Source organism: Watersipora subatra, chromosome 2 (genome assembly GCF_963576615.1).
Source record: "Watersipora subatra chromosome 2, tzWatSuba1.1, whole genome shotgun sequence".
In the NCBI taxonomy this organism is placed as follows: Eukaryota; Metazoa; Bryozoa; class Gymnolaemata; order Cheilostomatida; family Watersiporidae; genus Watersipora; species Watersipora subatra.
In genome coordinates this window covers 75,608,314-75,625,047 of record NC_088709.1, presented here as the reverse complement: position 1 = coordinate 75,625,047, position 16,734 = coordinate 75,608,314, and the positions used below count along the sequence as shown (strand labels likewise).

General features: G+C 37.0%; 2 protein-coding genes across 2 annotated transcripts; one reads left to right on the top strand and one right to left on the bottom strand.

The window, feature by feature from the left end:
• The first annotated feature begins 1,579 nt into the window (after positions 1-1,579).
• LOC137388921 (jmjC domain-containing protein 8-like) lies at positions 1,580-13,237 on the top strand. The gene is made up of 8 exons (XM_068075419.1): positions 1,580-1,687; positions 3,431-3,569; positions 5,925-6,021; positions 7,893-7,961; positions 11,709-11,828; positions 12,296-12,363; positions 12,466-12,600; positions 13,025-13,237. The coding sequence occupies exons 1-8, from the start codon at positions 1,602-1,604 to the stop codon at positions 13,103-13,105; spliced, it is 795 nt and encodes a 264-aa protein (XP_067931520.1). The 5' UTR covers positions 1,580-1,601; the 3' UTR covers positions 13,106-13,237.
• Positions 13,173-14,353, bottom strand: LOC137388923 (protein mago nashi homolog 2). The gene is made up of 2 exons (XM_068075420.1): positions 13,994-14,353; positions 13,173-13,455 (listed from the first exon to the last, which is right to left on the bottom strand). The coding sequence occupies exons 1-2, from the start codon at positions 14,274-14,276 to the stop codon at positions 13,292-13,294; spliced, it is 447 nt and encodes a 148-aa protein (XP_067931521.1). The 5' UTR covers positions 14,277-14,353; the 3' UTR covers positions 13,173-13,291.
• Positions 14,354-16,734: the final 2,381 nt, after the last annotated feature.

The following is a 16,734-nucleotide window of genomic DNA, read 5'->3' as shown; positions in this document are numbered from 1 at the left end:
TTATAGGCCTGTTTCTCTTACAATTATAGTTAGTAAACTTCTGGAACATATTATTTTGAGTAATTAGCAAAACCCTTGAGAAATTATTAATGAAAGACGGCATAGGTAGTTTTAGGAATAATTTGTCATGTACCACTCTGCTAATAACAACAATCAATGACATGAAATTGGGTGGTGAAGTGCATCCTGTGCACGCTGCTGGGTTGGAATTTTATAACTTTAGCTCCTGATCGAGAAATTCTTGAAAACTGAAAATGATACGCTTATAACCAAATGAGTTGGAACTTTCATGACAAATAGGTATCAAAGAGTGGTGATTAATGGTATTACTTCAGTCTTCTGTCTGGGCATTTCTCAAGGCTCTGTTTTGGGCCATTCACTGTTTCTCGTCTACACTAATGATATCTGTGATGTTTTGAAGTATTTTGCAGTTAGTTTATTTGCTGATGATGTTCTACTTCATGCTAAAGTCAGCTATCTATCAAATGTGGTCAACTTCCAGCAAGATCTCATTAGTTTTGAAGTATGTGCTCACACATGGATAATAATCTTGAATACCAAAAACAGCCATGTTATCAATTTAATAACTCATTGGTCTGTCAATGAGTCATTAAATTTATACTCTGCAGAATGAGCCTATTATCTTTGTTGAGAATCTGTTACTTGAGAGTTGATATTTCAAACAGTCTATTTCCAGACACGTAAATAGAGAAAATTACATATAGGGCTTGTCAGAGATACGGATTATTGAAGACAGTATTACATTTATCCCTAAAGTAAGTGAAATACATGACCTATATCACCATTTGTAGGCTTTTGTTAGAGTATGACGTTTGGGAACCTCATTTGATAAAGCACATTAACGAACTAGAAATGGTATACAGAAAAGCTGTATGGTCTATTTTGAGATTAAGAGTAGGGAGGTTTTTACCGAGGCCAGGGATTTTTTGGGTCTAGTATCTTTAAAGGATAGAAGGAAGGTGGTCCGTATTAATCTCCTTTTAAAAATTTTAGCTAATCATGTTCATTCATCCCTTTCTGTGATCTTTGATATCATTTTTGCTGGTCAGTCAAACCTCCATGACTATAACACTAGAGCATCTGATTCATCAGTTTCTCTGACTGTTACTGCAAACCGTCAGTCTTACTTTTACAGTTTTTTGTCTAGAATTTCCAGAGACGGAAGAGTTTGCCTCGTAACCAATTTAGTACAAGAAATATTGAAGTTTTTTTTTCAAGTTTTGATGACCTCCTTCCTTGTCTGGTGCGAGGTCGTGGGATTCTATTTTACTTAGACTAAACTATTCATTTGTTCCTTGCATGTCTGGAGTGCTTCAGTTTCATTTGACTTAACATTGCCTAACCATTACCCCGCAAGGCTGCAAGGCTATCACTGAAACCTTATGTAAAGATCATTATATTAAAACATTGGAATGATATCACTGTTCCTTAAAGGATCACGGCGTCCGGTGTTTCTTAGTTTTGTTGATAAGGGTTGATATTTATTCCCTGTCTTGTAAAACCTTGCTCCTTTTTTTAGGTGGTAAAAGATATATATATCTTTCGACAGTTTTTGCTGTTTTTAGTTCTAGGTGAAGAAAATGCAAACAACTCCATTTCTCGCCTCACCATTTACCTTCCTGTTTCTTCTGCTGATGTTGGCTCATTGCGCAAGTCAAAATGAATGGTACGAAAGTAAACAGTTGGTGTGTTTTTAGAATCTTGTTTGTCATAACCAGTTCTCTGGTCAGGTGAGTCTCAATGTTGATTTTCCAGAGATATATAATCAAAATAAAAAAGTTTAGGAGATTCGCTGCATTTTGAAAACGTTGTTTGGAATCTTATTCTTGATTAATTTAACTCATCTCTATGATTGTGAGGAACCAGTCAAGTGTTTGCACTAAAATTAACTGCTTTTGTCATGCGTGGCATTTGTATAAGGAACTTGCACAGTTTTTCGGAGTACGCATTCTTATAATGATCTTATGATAGGGGAAACAATCTCGCATGGCCTGTTAAATTTCTCTGTCAAGTAATCCTGAACGACCTCGGCATTAATACTTCTATGGAATACTCATTTACCTAGTTATTTGTCAAGCTAGAAATATGTTCTTCAACCCTAAAAGGACAGCAGAAGTGTTCCCATTTTTAATACTCAATAGTTGGTGTATTATTTCTTTCTTGGTTAGTGATACTAGGGATGAAGTGTGCTTTTCCTTGTAAAAAAATTGTTTCTTTTTAATACAGTGAAACTCGGATAACTCAAACTTCAAGGGACCGAGCAAAAGTGTTCGAATTATCAGAGTGTTCAAGTTATCAGAGCACTGTCACAAGTCCATGTATTTACTTATTTATTAGTAGATACATGAACATATACAAACTATAATATAAATCAAAAGCACAAATGGCTTGTTTCAAATTAAATGCTTCTAATGTAAAGTTTAAAACGTTTTTATCAAAAAGTATAGAGATTTTTCTATCACTTGAGATTGGTTTGTTGTTTGAGGTGATGTTATTGCCAGGACGTTTTTTAGATTGACATTGGCAAAACTTGATCGTTGCTGAAATGCTCAAAAGAAAAGACATATTTTACTTTTGAGCGTTTTACCCACGATCAATTTTGCCGATTTTTCTTGAAGTTTATCCAAAGATTAACTTACTTTACCTGGCATTCGTTAAGAGCAACACTCCGAGGCAGTTCAATTAAAAGTTTTACGAGGTTTTACGGTACATTGTATATCACTCACGCTTTTTGAATGGATACTTATTGAATGTACACACGTATTTTGTGTTTAGGTCAAACGATGAATAGTTTTTTTAGCTAAGACAACGTATACGTTTGATTACAACATTTTTTTAAACGTTTTAAACATTCAACATTCCGACGTTGATTCAACACGGAATCCACGTCGGAAAACTGTTCATCACGGGCTAGCCGGGTCACGCACTCAAGGATTTTCGCCACGCAAATACAAAACAAAAACAACATGCTGTTTTTGTTTTGTATGTGCGTGGCGAAAATCCTTGCGCCCGTGACCCGGCTAGCCCGTGCTATTCATCGTATAACAGTATAAATCAAATTTCACCAAACCTTTAGAACAGTCGTTGACAAAAATATTTTGCCGATGGAGGTAGTAACGACGCTTATGAATTACGAAAAGTTGAGGTTTACCTCTATGGCTTGGAATAAAGTGATTTTCTAAAGCGATAGCAACCGTTTCGGTAGCCGTTGGGCAAAAAACAGTTCGAATTAACAGTGTTGAGTTCGAGTTATATAGAGCCATTTATCATTGCGTGGGAACGGACCAAGCAAATCCAGTCGAGTTAACCATGTGTTCGCTATATCCGAGGGCGAGTTATCCATGTTTCACTGTATTATGATCATGTGCATTCTAGAAAATTTTTGGCTTTGTGTTGGTTTGTTACCCAGGTACATCGATCAGCTAGCAGAGCAGGGCCCTTGTAACATAGAAGTTAGGGATAGCGCGAGCTTATCCCAACGGGAGTTTATCGATGTCTATGCTTACACGAAACCTGTTATTATTTCTTACAACGATGACTGGAATAAGGTTGGTATCATGTTAATACGCTGACTGAAGACATTTTCTCTCTTCAAGCAAATACGACATGGAGAGAGGAGATGATTTCTGTTTTTACACTTCTCATTAAAAGTAAATGTTTATCTGGAAAGTAGGTTAACACTGATTAACTTTGCAAAGTGATCGGAGACGCATGCCTAAATAATTACGTTGGCCTAAATTACGTTGTTCTGAGGGTTTAGGAATGGGTCTACATTTTGTTGCAACTAAAACAGTAACTTGATTCCAGGAGGTAATTGCAGGTTTTTATGTCATTGTCAAAATATTCTGATGTTTGTAAGTTAAACTGGAAATATAATTAACGTAATATTATTGATCATTATATAATTAACATTGATACTTATCATTTGCTGAATTAATTGCATTTCTTATTTTCTTATCAATTATTCTGAGAAGTAGTTGAAATTTGCTAGTCCATTTCTTCATAAGAACTTCAATATTTTTTTAAGATCCAAAATAATTTGGAGGTTTGTCTGCTCTTGTAATGTTGTTCCGATTTGAGTTCAGCCTACCACAGTTATAGTCTAAAGATTTACGTGTTAAACTACTTAGTGTCCTCGGAGTACCTTTGTACTATCAATAAGTTTATTTAAAATACTTAAAATAGTTAAAAGTTTATTTAAAAAGTTTATGTTACATTCCAGACCGGTGAATGTAACCGTAATGTTGGTTGTTGATGCCCAAATACAGTTAACATAACTTCCCAAATTGTGACATAGCAGAGATTGCTTTGACAGATCTACTACCTAAAGATACCAAGCATTATAATTGTATGACTTTAACTATTTCTGCATTTAACTTGTTATTGTCTGTCCATGATTGTTAATGTACAAAGTAGGAACATGTGGTAATGCTGGAAACCATTTGTTTTTATCCATAGTGTTTCAGTAAATCTGTCCCAATCAAATCAACCGTAATTAGCTAATCATATGTTTGGAGTTACAATAAATTCGAGTTAGATTTTGTAACAGCTTATTCATTTATGTATTTTTTAAAACAAGAGAGTAAAGAACTTTATAACACATCTCAAAATTGTATTTTGAGAAAAACAAGTTTAAATGTTGCCCTGCTGTATGTTTCATATTTCGTTTCTTTAATCAAAGTGCATCTGTTTGCTGTCAGCTGTTTTTTCCATTTCTTCGTAACGAACACTGCCCATTATGCCCTATAGTACTGCCATTTCGCCCTATAGTACTGCCATTTCGCCCTATAGTACTGCCATTTCGCCCTATAGCACTGCCATTTCGCCCTATAGCACTGCCATTTCGCCCTATAGTACTGCCATTTCGCCCTATAGTACTGCCATTTCGCCCTATAGTACTGCCATTACGCCCTATAGTACTGCCATTACGCCCTATAGTACTGCCATTTCGCCCTATAGTACTGCCATTTCGCCCTATAGTACTGCCATTTCCCCCTATAGTACTGCCATTACGCCCTATGGTACTGCCATTTCCCCCTATAGTACTGCCATTTCACCCTATAGTACTGCCATTTCGCCCTATAGTACTGCCATTTCGCCCTATAGTACTGCCATTTCGCCCTATAGTACTGCCATTTCGCCCTATAGTACTGCCATTACGCCCTATGGTACTGCCATTTCGCCCTAGGCCCCATAGTACTGCCATTTTGAACTATTAATAGTACTGCCATTTTGAATCCACGTCATTTTTGCTTAGTGACAGCCTTTAACCACGTACATGTATTTAGCTTGTTACAGATGTTCTAGCAGTTTCTTATTGACCACTGTGACCATGTGACCACTCTGACCATGTGACCTTTCTGACCATGTGAACTGTCTCTGAAAAAAGCTGAACAAAAATGTATTAGTGAATTTCCCATATCCAGCCGTCACTATATTTAAAATAATAGAAATAATTCATTTTCTGAACTCAACTCTAATATAAAAAACACTGGGCAAAGTGAATACGTCATTTACTGAAATTTATCTTTACATAGGGAAAGATCATCATTTCTATTCGGTATCATTTCTGCACCAGTATAATACAGGTCAATAATTAATAAACTACACACGCTTATATGACTTTTACAGTTTTGTGCTGTTTTTATGCACTATTCTACCTCAAATTATTGATGTACCACCACAGTTTTTATCGACCACTAGAGAAGTTTTGGGTAGCGTATGTTTTGGAATTTTCACAAATTGGCAAAACAAAATTGCACAAACCGATCTTTAGCGTCAAAAGTATGTTCGTTACATTGTAACCGATTCGGCTTGGATGGGATATGCCACAATTGTTGCATTGTTGGTGAACCATGTATAGCCCTTAAAATACATGACTTGATACTTTTGTTTTCCTGCAGGTTTTTCAGTCAGAATGCAGCAAAGAGAATATGCTAAAAAAGTATGGAGAGAAAATTATACGTTTGAGCTCAGCCAACACTCATTCTTACAGGAAACGTGAGTGTATCCTCTTTCCAAGTCTCACCTGAATAATTGTAATGCAATGCTTTGATTGGACCTCCTCATGTGTACTAGGTTGTTGTTGACAGGTACAAGGTTGTTGTTGACAGATACAAGGTTGTTGTTGACAGGTACAAGATTGTTGTACACAGTTATAAGGCTGTTGTTGACAGGTACAAGATTGTTATACATGGGTATAAGGCTATTGTTGACAGGTACAAGGCTGTTGTACACAGGTATAAGGCTGGTGTTGACAGGTACAAGGCTGTTGTACACAGGTATAAGGCTGTTGTTGACAGGTACAAGGCTGTTGTACACAGATATAAGATTGTTGCCTAATCTGAGTTCCTTATTCTATAACAGCTTGAAATATGCCTTTGAGCACTACTTTAACTCGAGGGATGCTCCCCACCATGTAGTTTGGCCTGATGTATCAGATATATATATAAATGGTAGCCGATGAGATCAGAAGTGAACCTAGTATTCTGCAGAAACTAGATGTAGCGCACAGCTGTGGCTCAACTTTGTAATTGTTTTTATAAAAGTACTACTTAATCGTGGGCATTGCATGGGTAATAGAATTATTACTCAGTGAATTTGAGTAACTCACCTGGTAGGTAGTAAAGGTAAGCTTATTTTTACTAGAATAATTACCCTGTTAGTTGATGGTGTAATAATCATACCCATACGTTTAACTGTCAACTGTGCTAGCTAATGACCTCAAGTGTGATTATTTTAATCAATGTAATGAGGGTACCGTGGTCTAGTAGGTGGGTGGGTTTGCCGTTGCTAGGTCCGGCGGTACTGAGATCAAATCCATTGCTGTGTAGATTTTTATTTGCTAGATTTTAATCACTATAGCTGGACACAGGGTTAACAAACAAAGAGACAAACATGGAGATTTATCTATGTATCTCAAAGTTTCTGTGTGTATATATCTGTGTATGCGTGTCCAGCCATAGCTTATAAATTCTTGGAATAAAGATTCCATAGCGCAGAAGATTTGATCTTGAACCTTCCATTTTGGCAGTTCGACGCTTTACTAATTCAGCCACACAAGCTTGATAGATTCCTAGGGGATATATGTCGGTATATAGGAGCAAATACACAAAGGCTTTCAGTTACTACGCAGGGTGATGGCATCATGTCACGAGAAGCTGGTAGCTCTTATTAGCAAGCTTACTCAAATTAGCCATTGCAATGTGCCAGGCTAACAGCAAGTGGCACGCAACTCTCATTTCCTCTCATTGTTTATAAGCTGATTTTTAATACCCAGGCAATGCTTGGTAGCACAGCTAGTATATAGATATAGAGTAGATGCCCATGCACTGTGGTTTGTTGCCTTTGATAAGCAGTTGAGAATCTTCCATGTTGAGTGCGTGAGAATGAACCATAGCTGTTCAGGTAGTGAGCATAACTCCTAATTGTAATAATAGCCGCATTCTTAGTAACACTAAAAGCTACAGTTTACAAAATAATAGCATTCCAACTAAATACATGATTTAGCTAAGGCTGTATGTCTGAAACCTCAGAATTTACTCTTTTGAGTTCCCATCAACCATTAGCCTGTGTTCATAGTCTAATCTACAAATCAACTCTCTAGTGTCATACTGTTATTTCACATTTCATATATTGCACAAGTCTGCTGCGCAGTAATCCAGCATACATGTAATTATTCATTTATAAGTTAGGGAGGTGTGGGTTAGCTTATGACATTGAGTGCACCTTATCTATGGGGCTGTTTTTAATGATGACTTCGTAGATATCATAGCGCCGCACTTTGTTAGGGTCAACTTGTCTCTTCCTGCTGATATGACAACTGTTGATAGTCTGATATATCTATGATCTCTTGATCGTATTCTCTGCAGGGGATGTTACTCTTCAGTACTATGTTGAAGAGTTACTCAAGCCTCAGGACCTTGACACTCTAGGGAATGGTAGGTACGCACCTTCAATGCTATGCTAAACCATTTACCATATGCTTCTTTTCACTTATCCTCACTCCTTTGCTGGAAATGAAAGTTTGTACGATGATTTAAAAATCGTCCTTGCATCGGTAAAGAATGCAGCACTTTCTGAAGCATTGCTTTCTCTAAAATATGGTTTGTTATCAATTATGTTTACTTTCTCAGGTTTTTTGAACAGAGTTATCTGCTCCTTTCGAAGAGTCATCCTCTAGCTAAATATCCCTAATCAGTTATTAGCAGCCTGTTGTAGCCAGGCCTGTATTCCCTGGTTGCAAGTTGGGGCGGCTAAGCAAGTTGGGGCGGCTAATGTTAGGTGACGAGTTATGAGCATCTGGGGGTTTGGAGGGGCCGTGTCAGCCCCCCTCAACAGTTTCTTTTATGTAGGGCCTCAACCGGACATCTCATGTAAAGTTTTAAAAAAATTTATCGGAGAGTATAAATATTTTTTCTATTATTTGAGATTTGTTTGTTTTAGGTGATGTGACTGCCAGGACGTTTTCAGATTAAAATAGGCTAAAATTGACCGCAGTTGAAACGCTCAGAAAAAAAATACATCTTTTTTTTAGCGTTTCAACAAAGATCAATTTTGTCGATTTTATTTTAAGTTCATCCTAAGGTTTTTATGCTTTCGTGGGGCTATTGCCAAGCGGATGTTTGTTAAAACTTGACCTTTTGCAAACCTTTATAAAAGTCGTTAACAAGAATATTTTGCCGATGATGATGATATTGACACCCAATAACTATTAAAAGTTGACGTTTATCTATATGGCTTAGAATAAAGTGATACTCTACAGCGATAAAAACGGTTCCCGTAGCCGTTGGGCAAATAACTGTTCGAGTTAATGCTGTTGAGGTCGAGTTATCTAAAGCATTATTTATCATTGCGTGGGAACGGACCAAACAAATCCGTTCGAGTTAACCAAGTGTTCGTGATGAAATTTCACATTTTATCCGAGGGCGAGTTATCCTAGTTTGACTGTACTTAGCCGCCAAAAATTCCTAAAAAGTTGGGGCGGCTCAGCCGGCCAGCCGCCCCAGGGAATACGGGCCTGGTTGTCGCCTCTAGTAGTAAGCATGACTGGTTCAAGTTAGTTAGGAAAGTTGAAGCACTTGAAAAAAATTTACCATAGATATAGTAAAGCCTAGATTTGGGAATAGCTATCATTACAATGGAGCAAAAGTGAGGCATATAATTGGCTACTGTTTTCACGACGTTACGTCACAGTGATGTGCATCACAGCAAGCAACAGAGCCTTCAGTTGAGCAATGAGTTTAGTAGTGAAAGCATGCTTGTCATGCTAGTTGTTAAGTCATAAACTGTGGCTAATACCGTGGTTCAGCTTAACTGCTTCTAAATCTCAGTTGATTCAGCTTATTATTAGCCTAATTTTGTCAACAATATATCATGAACTATTTATGCCAATTAAAGACACCAAGCGGAAAGCTGCTAGTGGAAAATAATAGGAAAACTTTCATCATTGGTTTTGAGTCAGCAGCCAAATATGTACATGACATTGCTCAATATCTTTTCAGCAACTACCCTTACATCCACTACTTCCTAACCTTTAAAGGATCACATTGAGACTCTGTTTTCCACTATACGATCTAAGGGTGGCTATAAAAATAACCTGGATGTGCAGGGCTTTAGATATGCACTTTGAGCACTGATCATATGCAGATATCACACCAAGTCCCAGTGCTAGCTGTATTGATCTGGATGTGAGAAGGGCTGAAAAAATTGGGACCTGTCAACCTGGTGCTATCCAAATGAGGGAGAAATTAGCCTCTAAAGCCTCGCGCTAGTGGAAAAGCTTTTAAATGGGGACCTAGGCAGGTTAACATTGTATTTCAGCTCTAAAATTATGCTTAAGTGAATTACAAAAATATAAAAACAAATCACGGGCAACTTTTACGAACTTAATGTTCTACATTTCAGTTCTGCAAAAAACATTGTATCACATCCAGGGTGTTGAACATAACGTAAACATAAAACTCTCACAGGTTGACTGTAACTGACTTTGGTAATTAGACAGGGATATTATATCATCTCTGCCTTTGAGTCTGCACTGATTTGAGATGAGGTAGCTGCTACTCCTTGATGTTTCAAGTTGTAGGTTTTGGCTGACTTTTTAAGACTTGAGTAGGTCAGCTTTCAACTCTGTTTTAAAGCAGCAGGTAAAAAAGTTTATTTTGGTGGTTGTCAGAGCATTCACTGTTTCAGAACATAGGTCAGCCCTAGCTTTGGTGTGTAATTTTTCAAGCATAGAAAACACACGCTCTGTTGCTGCATTTTTTTGAGGTATGCAGAGGATGGCCCTCATTAAAGTCGGTCAGTAAGGGGTAACGCTCTAATACCATTGCATCCCAAATCCTTGCTCTGCAAAAAATTACCGAACGATAATTCTATGCACGAAGCCATAAGAACATGTATTTGGCGATACAGCGAGTCTTTTGTTGTCATTAGATTACGCGCATCGCATTAATACTATAGCGACTGATAAATACATGGTAAGTGGCTCGGTATTTTATCCTAGAACACAAAACATAAATCCGGAAGTTTACCGGGAGATTCTATTTTTGCGGGAGGGTAATCTCAATTCCAAGAGGGTCCCGCAAAATCCGGGTGAGTTGACAGCTCTGGAAATAACACTCTCAGTTTAAAACAGAGGCGGCTTGGTGGCGCTAACCCCATTGATAGGTCGAATATGTATTGCTGCAGAAAAGGGCTTACATTCACTCATGGAGCGCTATGGTATCACACAGAGTTTTTAAACAAGTTACATCACAGACAATAACATGTTTTATTACATAACCTCAATCAAGGTTTCACATGCACAGTGCATGCCCCCAACCTACTCAAAACTATAGTAAACCGCGAAAATCAGAATACACTATGCAGCTTCCAAGCAGTAATCTAGTTCAACCAACCTTAGACAAAAACTATCTCGTCTAGTTATTCTAAGTCATGTCTAATGGGTGTTTAATACATTGGTCCAGCTTAACTGCTTCTAAATCTCATTTGATTCATTAGTTTGTTATTAGTTTAATTTCTATTTGGTCACTCTTTGTATTAACAATGATATAGAAGCTTCTAAATACATTACCATGTGTGTAAGATTCTTGCCTTTCTCATCCAAAGTCATTGTATAAGTTTTATATATTATCAATAAAATATGCAGTCTCAGATGCACAAACTATGGAATAATTGTGCAGGTTTTAGTGTTAATTTAATATGAATTCATAAATCAGATGATTCACTCTACACATCACCATGACGTTGCGTCATGCTATTTATAGGCCTCACTTATTTCGATTATTCGCATATCTAGGGTTTACTATATCTATGGAATTTGCCATGACAGCGGGTTCTTCTCTTGCTCGTCTTCCCCCTTTCGGTTGGGACGCATTAAACAGGGCTGTAGCTTATGTAAATTAGCTGCTTGAAGCAAGTTAGTTGACCTCCCATATGTTTTATGAGTTTTTCTCTTTTTTGTATGCATACAGGAAAAAACCCGGTGACAATCTAAAAATTATCTTAAAAAGTGCATCAACATTGGACAGCTTAAACGATAGAGTGTTCCCAGTTCTATCATAGTATTACTATGATACTGGGACTGGTCATATGATATACTAGTACTGGTCTGTACTAGTCTATCATTTGCTCTTGATAAATATTTTCTTCTGCATTAGGTTTTAGTCTACTTTCTGTGTCTCTAGAAACGTTCTACTGGTTTGGTGATAACAACCATACGGAATGGAAGGAGTTGTTTGACCTCTATAAAAAACCCCACCTTTCACTGCCTGGCAAGGAGGGCATGTATAGCTTTGGTATGGCTGGTAAGTGTTGTAGCGGAGCAGCTGAGCAGAGGACAATGCTGTTTCTCAGATTAGTATGTATATGTATACATGTACTGTAACTATTCAAGTTACGACCTGTGCAACTTCCGTCCATATTCAGCAAATTCATTATTGCTCACTCATTGCGTAAATATTATCAAAGAAACATGTAGGTGGTAACAAGAAATGCTGTGTATGAACTGCAGCCCAAAAGTGGATTTTTGTTTTTCTTTTTCTCACGTTTATCATTTTATTTTACTTTGTATTTTTATTTTCTAATACGAAATATGTGATCATGATTTACACATTGAATTTTGAGTGCATGTGGTTCGAATTATGATCGTGTCAACTTACAGTTGGTTGGAACTCACACAATGTTGTAACTCGGATAGTGGTCGAAGATACCACTTAGATTGAATAATAACTTCATGTGGGTTATACACTGTTCAGTCTGTCGGGATTTGCAGGGGCAGGAACGGGAGTTCCATTCCACTGGCATGGACCGGGTTTTGGCGAAGTTGTTTATGGCCGTAAGGTGAGAGCGTAAATGATAAAATGTCATCTTCAAATTTGTCGTCATCTTCATCCATGTCTGATAGTAAAGGGTTTTAGCCGAACAACTCTTAATGTATTCTAGCGCTGGTTCTTATTCCCACCGGATAAGATGCCCTACTTCAATCCTGATAGAACTACTCTCTATTGGCTCATCAATGACTACCAAGAGATCCACCCCGCTGAGCTTCCACTCGAGTGTACTCTCAAACCCGGCCAGGTAGTCTCCATGTACACCTGACCCTGTTATTGCTATTTTACCATTTGACATAGATCTTGTCATTTCTGTACTGTAACTTTTAACAAGGATGGATCATCGTCAGTCTCGGTCCTTCATTGTCATGCAACATCAATTTCAAAGTGGATATTCATCAAGTGGAAATCCATTCATCGCCGACTGCTACTGCTTATATTCATTCGATCACTTACCTTCATAGGAATTTTCTATCGCAAATGATATAGAAACAATTGTTGCCAAGACAATGAAGTGCTTGCATGTGCCACAGCTCTCCCTGTCGTAGTTTCACACTAGATTTATGTGTAACAAGTAATTGCCGTAAGCAATCTATTCATTTTACTGATTGGCTCAAAATATCGTTGGGGGTTAATGCCTCGTTATTACAGGTATTTTACAATCATTACAGGTGATATACTTTCCCAACAGATGGTGGCATGCGACACTCAATCTTGACACCAGCATATTCATTTCAACATTCTTGGGGTGAATGCAAAGGTAGCTCATCAAATCTAGTCAGAGGGAAGCGTCATGCTAATCAGCTTCCAGACACAATGTAACATATTGAGAACAATTTATTTACATACATGTACAAACATGAAATAATAAAGATAATTTTACAAACACAAATAGCATAGTTGTCTTTATGCTAACGTCTCATGAGCTTTATGAACACTTAGATAGGTTTGATTTTGAAGTGAAGTCCAATGAGAGAGAAGACAAAACACTTGAGATCTTGTACAAGGTAGTAAAATGTACGGAGTCCTTCTGGATCCTTGCTCTGGTTTACATCCACCAATGATCCAATCTTGGAGGTGGTGAAGGAAATATGCTCATCCCCTATGAAATCCACCACACTGAATTACGTTAGGAGAAAAAATGGACAATTGAGTCCAAGGGCGTCTTAAAATTAACACTTTTTTCGTGACTTCAAGGAGAAGGTACTAGAAGTGAACATAATCCAACACGAAAATTAATTGTCAAATGTCTGGCAGTAAACTAGCTAAGCCATGCTTAACAAATACTAAACAGCATGTGAAAAATCGCAAAAATTGTTAATAGGGCAAAATGAACATGCAAATACTTGTTACATTCCATAGTACTAACTAATCAACAACGCTTGGATTGTAATTGCTAATTTCTTCCCACACACTGAGAGACGCTATTTTTTTAATATGAAAATATTAGAAAAGCTATAAAGAAAAAAAAGCTATAAAAGAATATCTATTAAGCGTTTTGTTAATACCAAATATGTAAAAATCTACTAAAAAGCGCATTTTCTTTATAGTACTGTCTCCCTATTTTCTTTTTCATACATATATAATATATCAAACGTAGTGTAATTAGTGTAGTGTGTTTGAATATAGATGCCACGTACCAATAACGATTTCAAGTTCTTGGCGTCCAACTCTGTCTGGAGATGGCCACACGTTATCGTCTTCTTGCATAATTTCTGAATCTTCAATCACCCGTTTTAATTCTTCCAGAACGGCCTTATGAACGAAGGCCTCTTTTCTGATCATTGTGTCATTCTTGTAATTTGAGTTGTTAGCATACCTCAATTTACCATCAGGACGAAATTCAAACTCCAAAAATTCGTGTCCAAACTTTCCTTTATGGCCCACATAATACCTGAGGTAAAAATCCGCTGAAACAGACATTTCGCTAACTTTCCGCTTATTGAATGGCGGCGGAACGCTTTAGACTATTGGTCTAAAGTCGACTGGCACCGAGCACACAAAGAAGCTCCCAGACATCCTCAACGCACTTTTAAAAGTCGTCTATCCTTTTTGCTAAATAGTGAAATGTAGCGACCCAACTTACACACTTGTTGTAAATTTTTGAAGAAAGTTGTATGTAATACGTAGTGAATAGGCTCGCCTCCTCCTTTGCGTTGTAATTTTATTGTTTAGTCTTATACTCCTACATTTTGCAATTTTGCAATATCGTGTGCGCTTGCATTAAAATTAACAGCGTTTTAAATTATTTTTTGATGAAAACATATAGGTTGTAGTAAGCTGAGTATTCATAGGTAGATCTATCGCGTTGTTAGCACATTTTCTTCAAGTTCCTCTGGTTGCATGGCTGGGCTTATTTTGAGACGCAGAGTTTGAGGATCAAATAAATATTGTAACAAGTGCCAAACCGTTGTACGATTATTCACGCAAAGTTAGTAAGGAACTCCTATTCTGATACATATTTTAAAGTTTCTAGTTGTAATGTTGTATTAAAAGTATATATCAAATGATATCTATATCTACATGTTAAACTAGGGCTCGAGCTAACTTGGTTCATAGGATGGCTGTTTTTGTGCCCCGACGAAAAAAGATAGTGCTTTAGACTCCTATGAAAAACTTCTGATGACTAGAGGTAGTGGCCCACGCAACCATAGCTTGCTTGTTTGCCAGATACACCCTTCCATTTGGTAAAAACTAGTTCTTGCAACTCTGTCAATCTTTTTTCAGCAATACACTGGTTTGCGAAGATTGCTCACACCAGGTTTCGACTTACATGACAGACTCCCCTTTAGTAGTTTAGCAAATATAAACAAAGTCATGCCTGCTGCTGTCAACTGGCATCAGCTATAAGTTTGTTCTCACATTAACTATCTCATAATTGCTTCAGCATTTTCAGCTGGAAATAAGCCAAGTTTTTGCTGCAATACTGATAGATTTATGCTTCAGTTCCAGACTGCCTGCTTTCTGCAGAGCAGCTCCTTTATAATGTATGAAATGACAAATAAGCCACAGTCAACAGGGTATAATGTGCATGAAACAGCTTTAAAGAGATTATCTCAACATTTAAAAACAACCATTGAATTGCTACTATAAAGGATTTCTGATACTTGATCATTTTAAGTGATTCATTAGGTTGATAAGATCATTGCCTCTTTTCAGTAGTGCTATCAACTATGGTGGTCGTTAAATGAGCTTAATAAGTGCAACTTGAGACACCATAAGTTTTGAAATTCTCAAGCCTAAAAGACTAAAAAATGCAAAAGTCTGAAATTGTTGAGCTAAAATGATGTCTACAGATGTTTGCCCCATCCAATCTCATGGTTATGACAACTGAACCAAGAGGTGCTGAGCGTTGAGAACTTGACGTGTTCACTTCAGTATAAGTATTTAATGCAGTCTAACTTCTTAGACTACAAGACTAGCCTCATCTTCACAGAGACGTGAAGAATTACTGAACAGTAAAAGTGCACCACAGCCTTCTGACCACATGTTCTTTCTTGTATGATACAATAACTGTTCATCCATTTTTAGTCAATGGTTTTGTTGGTCTTAAGCATTTAAAAATTATGAACAATATCAGGCATGAACATCTAATACAACAGGTTTTACTGTTATGGTCGGTGGTCTCTAACATGAAAAGATTTAAGAAATGAGCAAACGATTGAGTATTTTCTTTTTTGGCTACTCTTTCAATGTGATTGCTGAAATTCAAGGATGAAATAAGGATTAACCGACTCGTTGCAAAGCTTTGATCAAAGACTTGTCTCCCTGTTATTATACCAGTCTGTCGCCAGATTTTAAAAGGGTTTTCATATCATCAAATGTAAACTCATACAATTGAAGTGATGCAAATAAAATAATATCAATAAATAGCTAAGACATTAAGCTTCAATTTGATGTAGTTTTTGTCTTTGTAGACCTACTCAGTCTATAATAGTTTGCATGAGATTTTTTCTTGAAATGCTCAGATTCAAGCGGGAATGCGATTAGAATGTCTATAGTCGCACTTTGGCAAAAATCCTGACAGAATAGAGAACTTAAAACTTGAATGCAATATCCATTGATAATTAGATAAACAGGCAGCTACACAACTAATGATGTCATTTTGACCACTGTTCCTCTTCTGAAAATTTTAGCCGTGATCAAGTTTTGACAATTTTAATCTTGAGACATCCTGGCAGTCAAATCATCTCCAACATCCGAAACTATCTCAAATGATGAAAAACACCGATACTTTGCGATTATATCTACTAAAATTTTGTGTAAGTTCATCTTTAAGACAGTTTCTGAGTTTTCAAACAAAGTGATGCCATCAAATTTAAGAGTTATTCAAGTTGACCTTTCTGGATATCAATATGTTTTAATTAGCATTATGAAATAT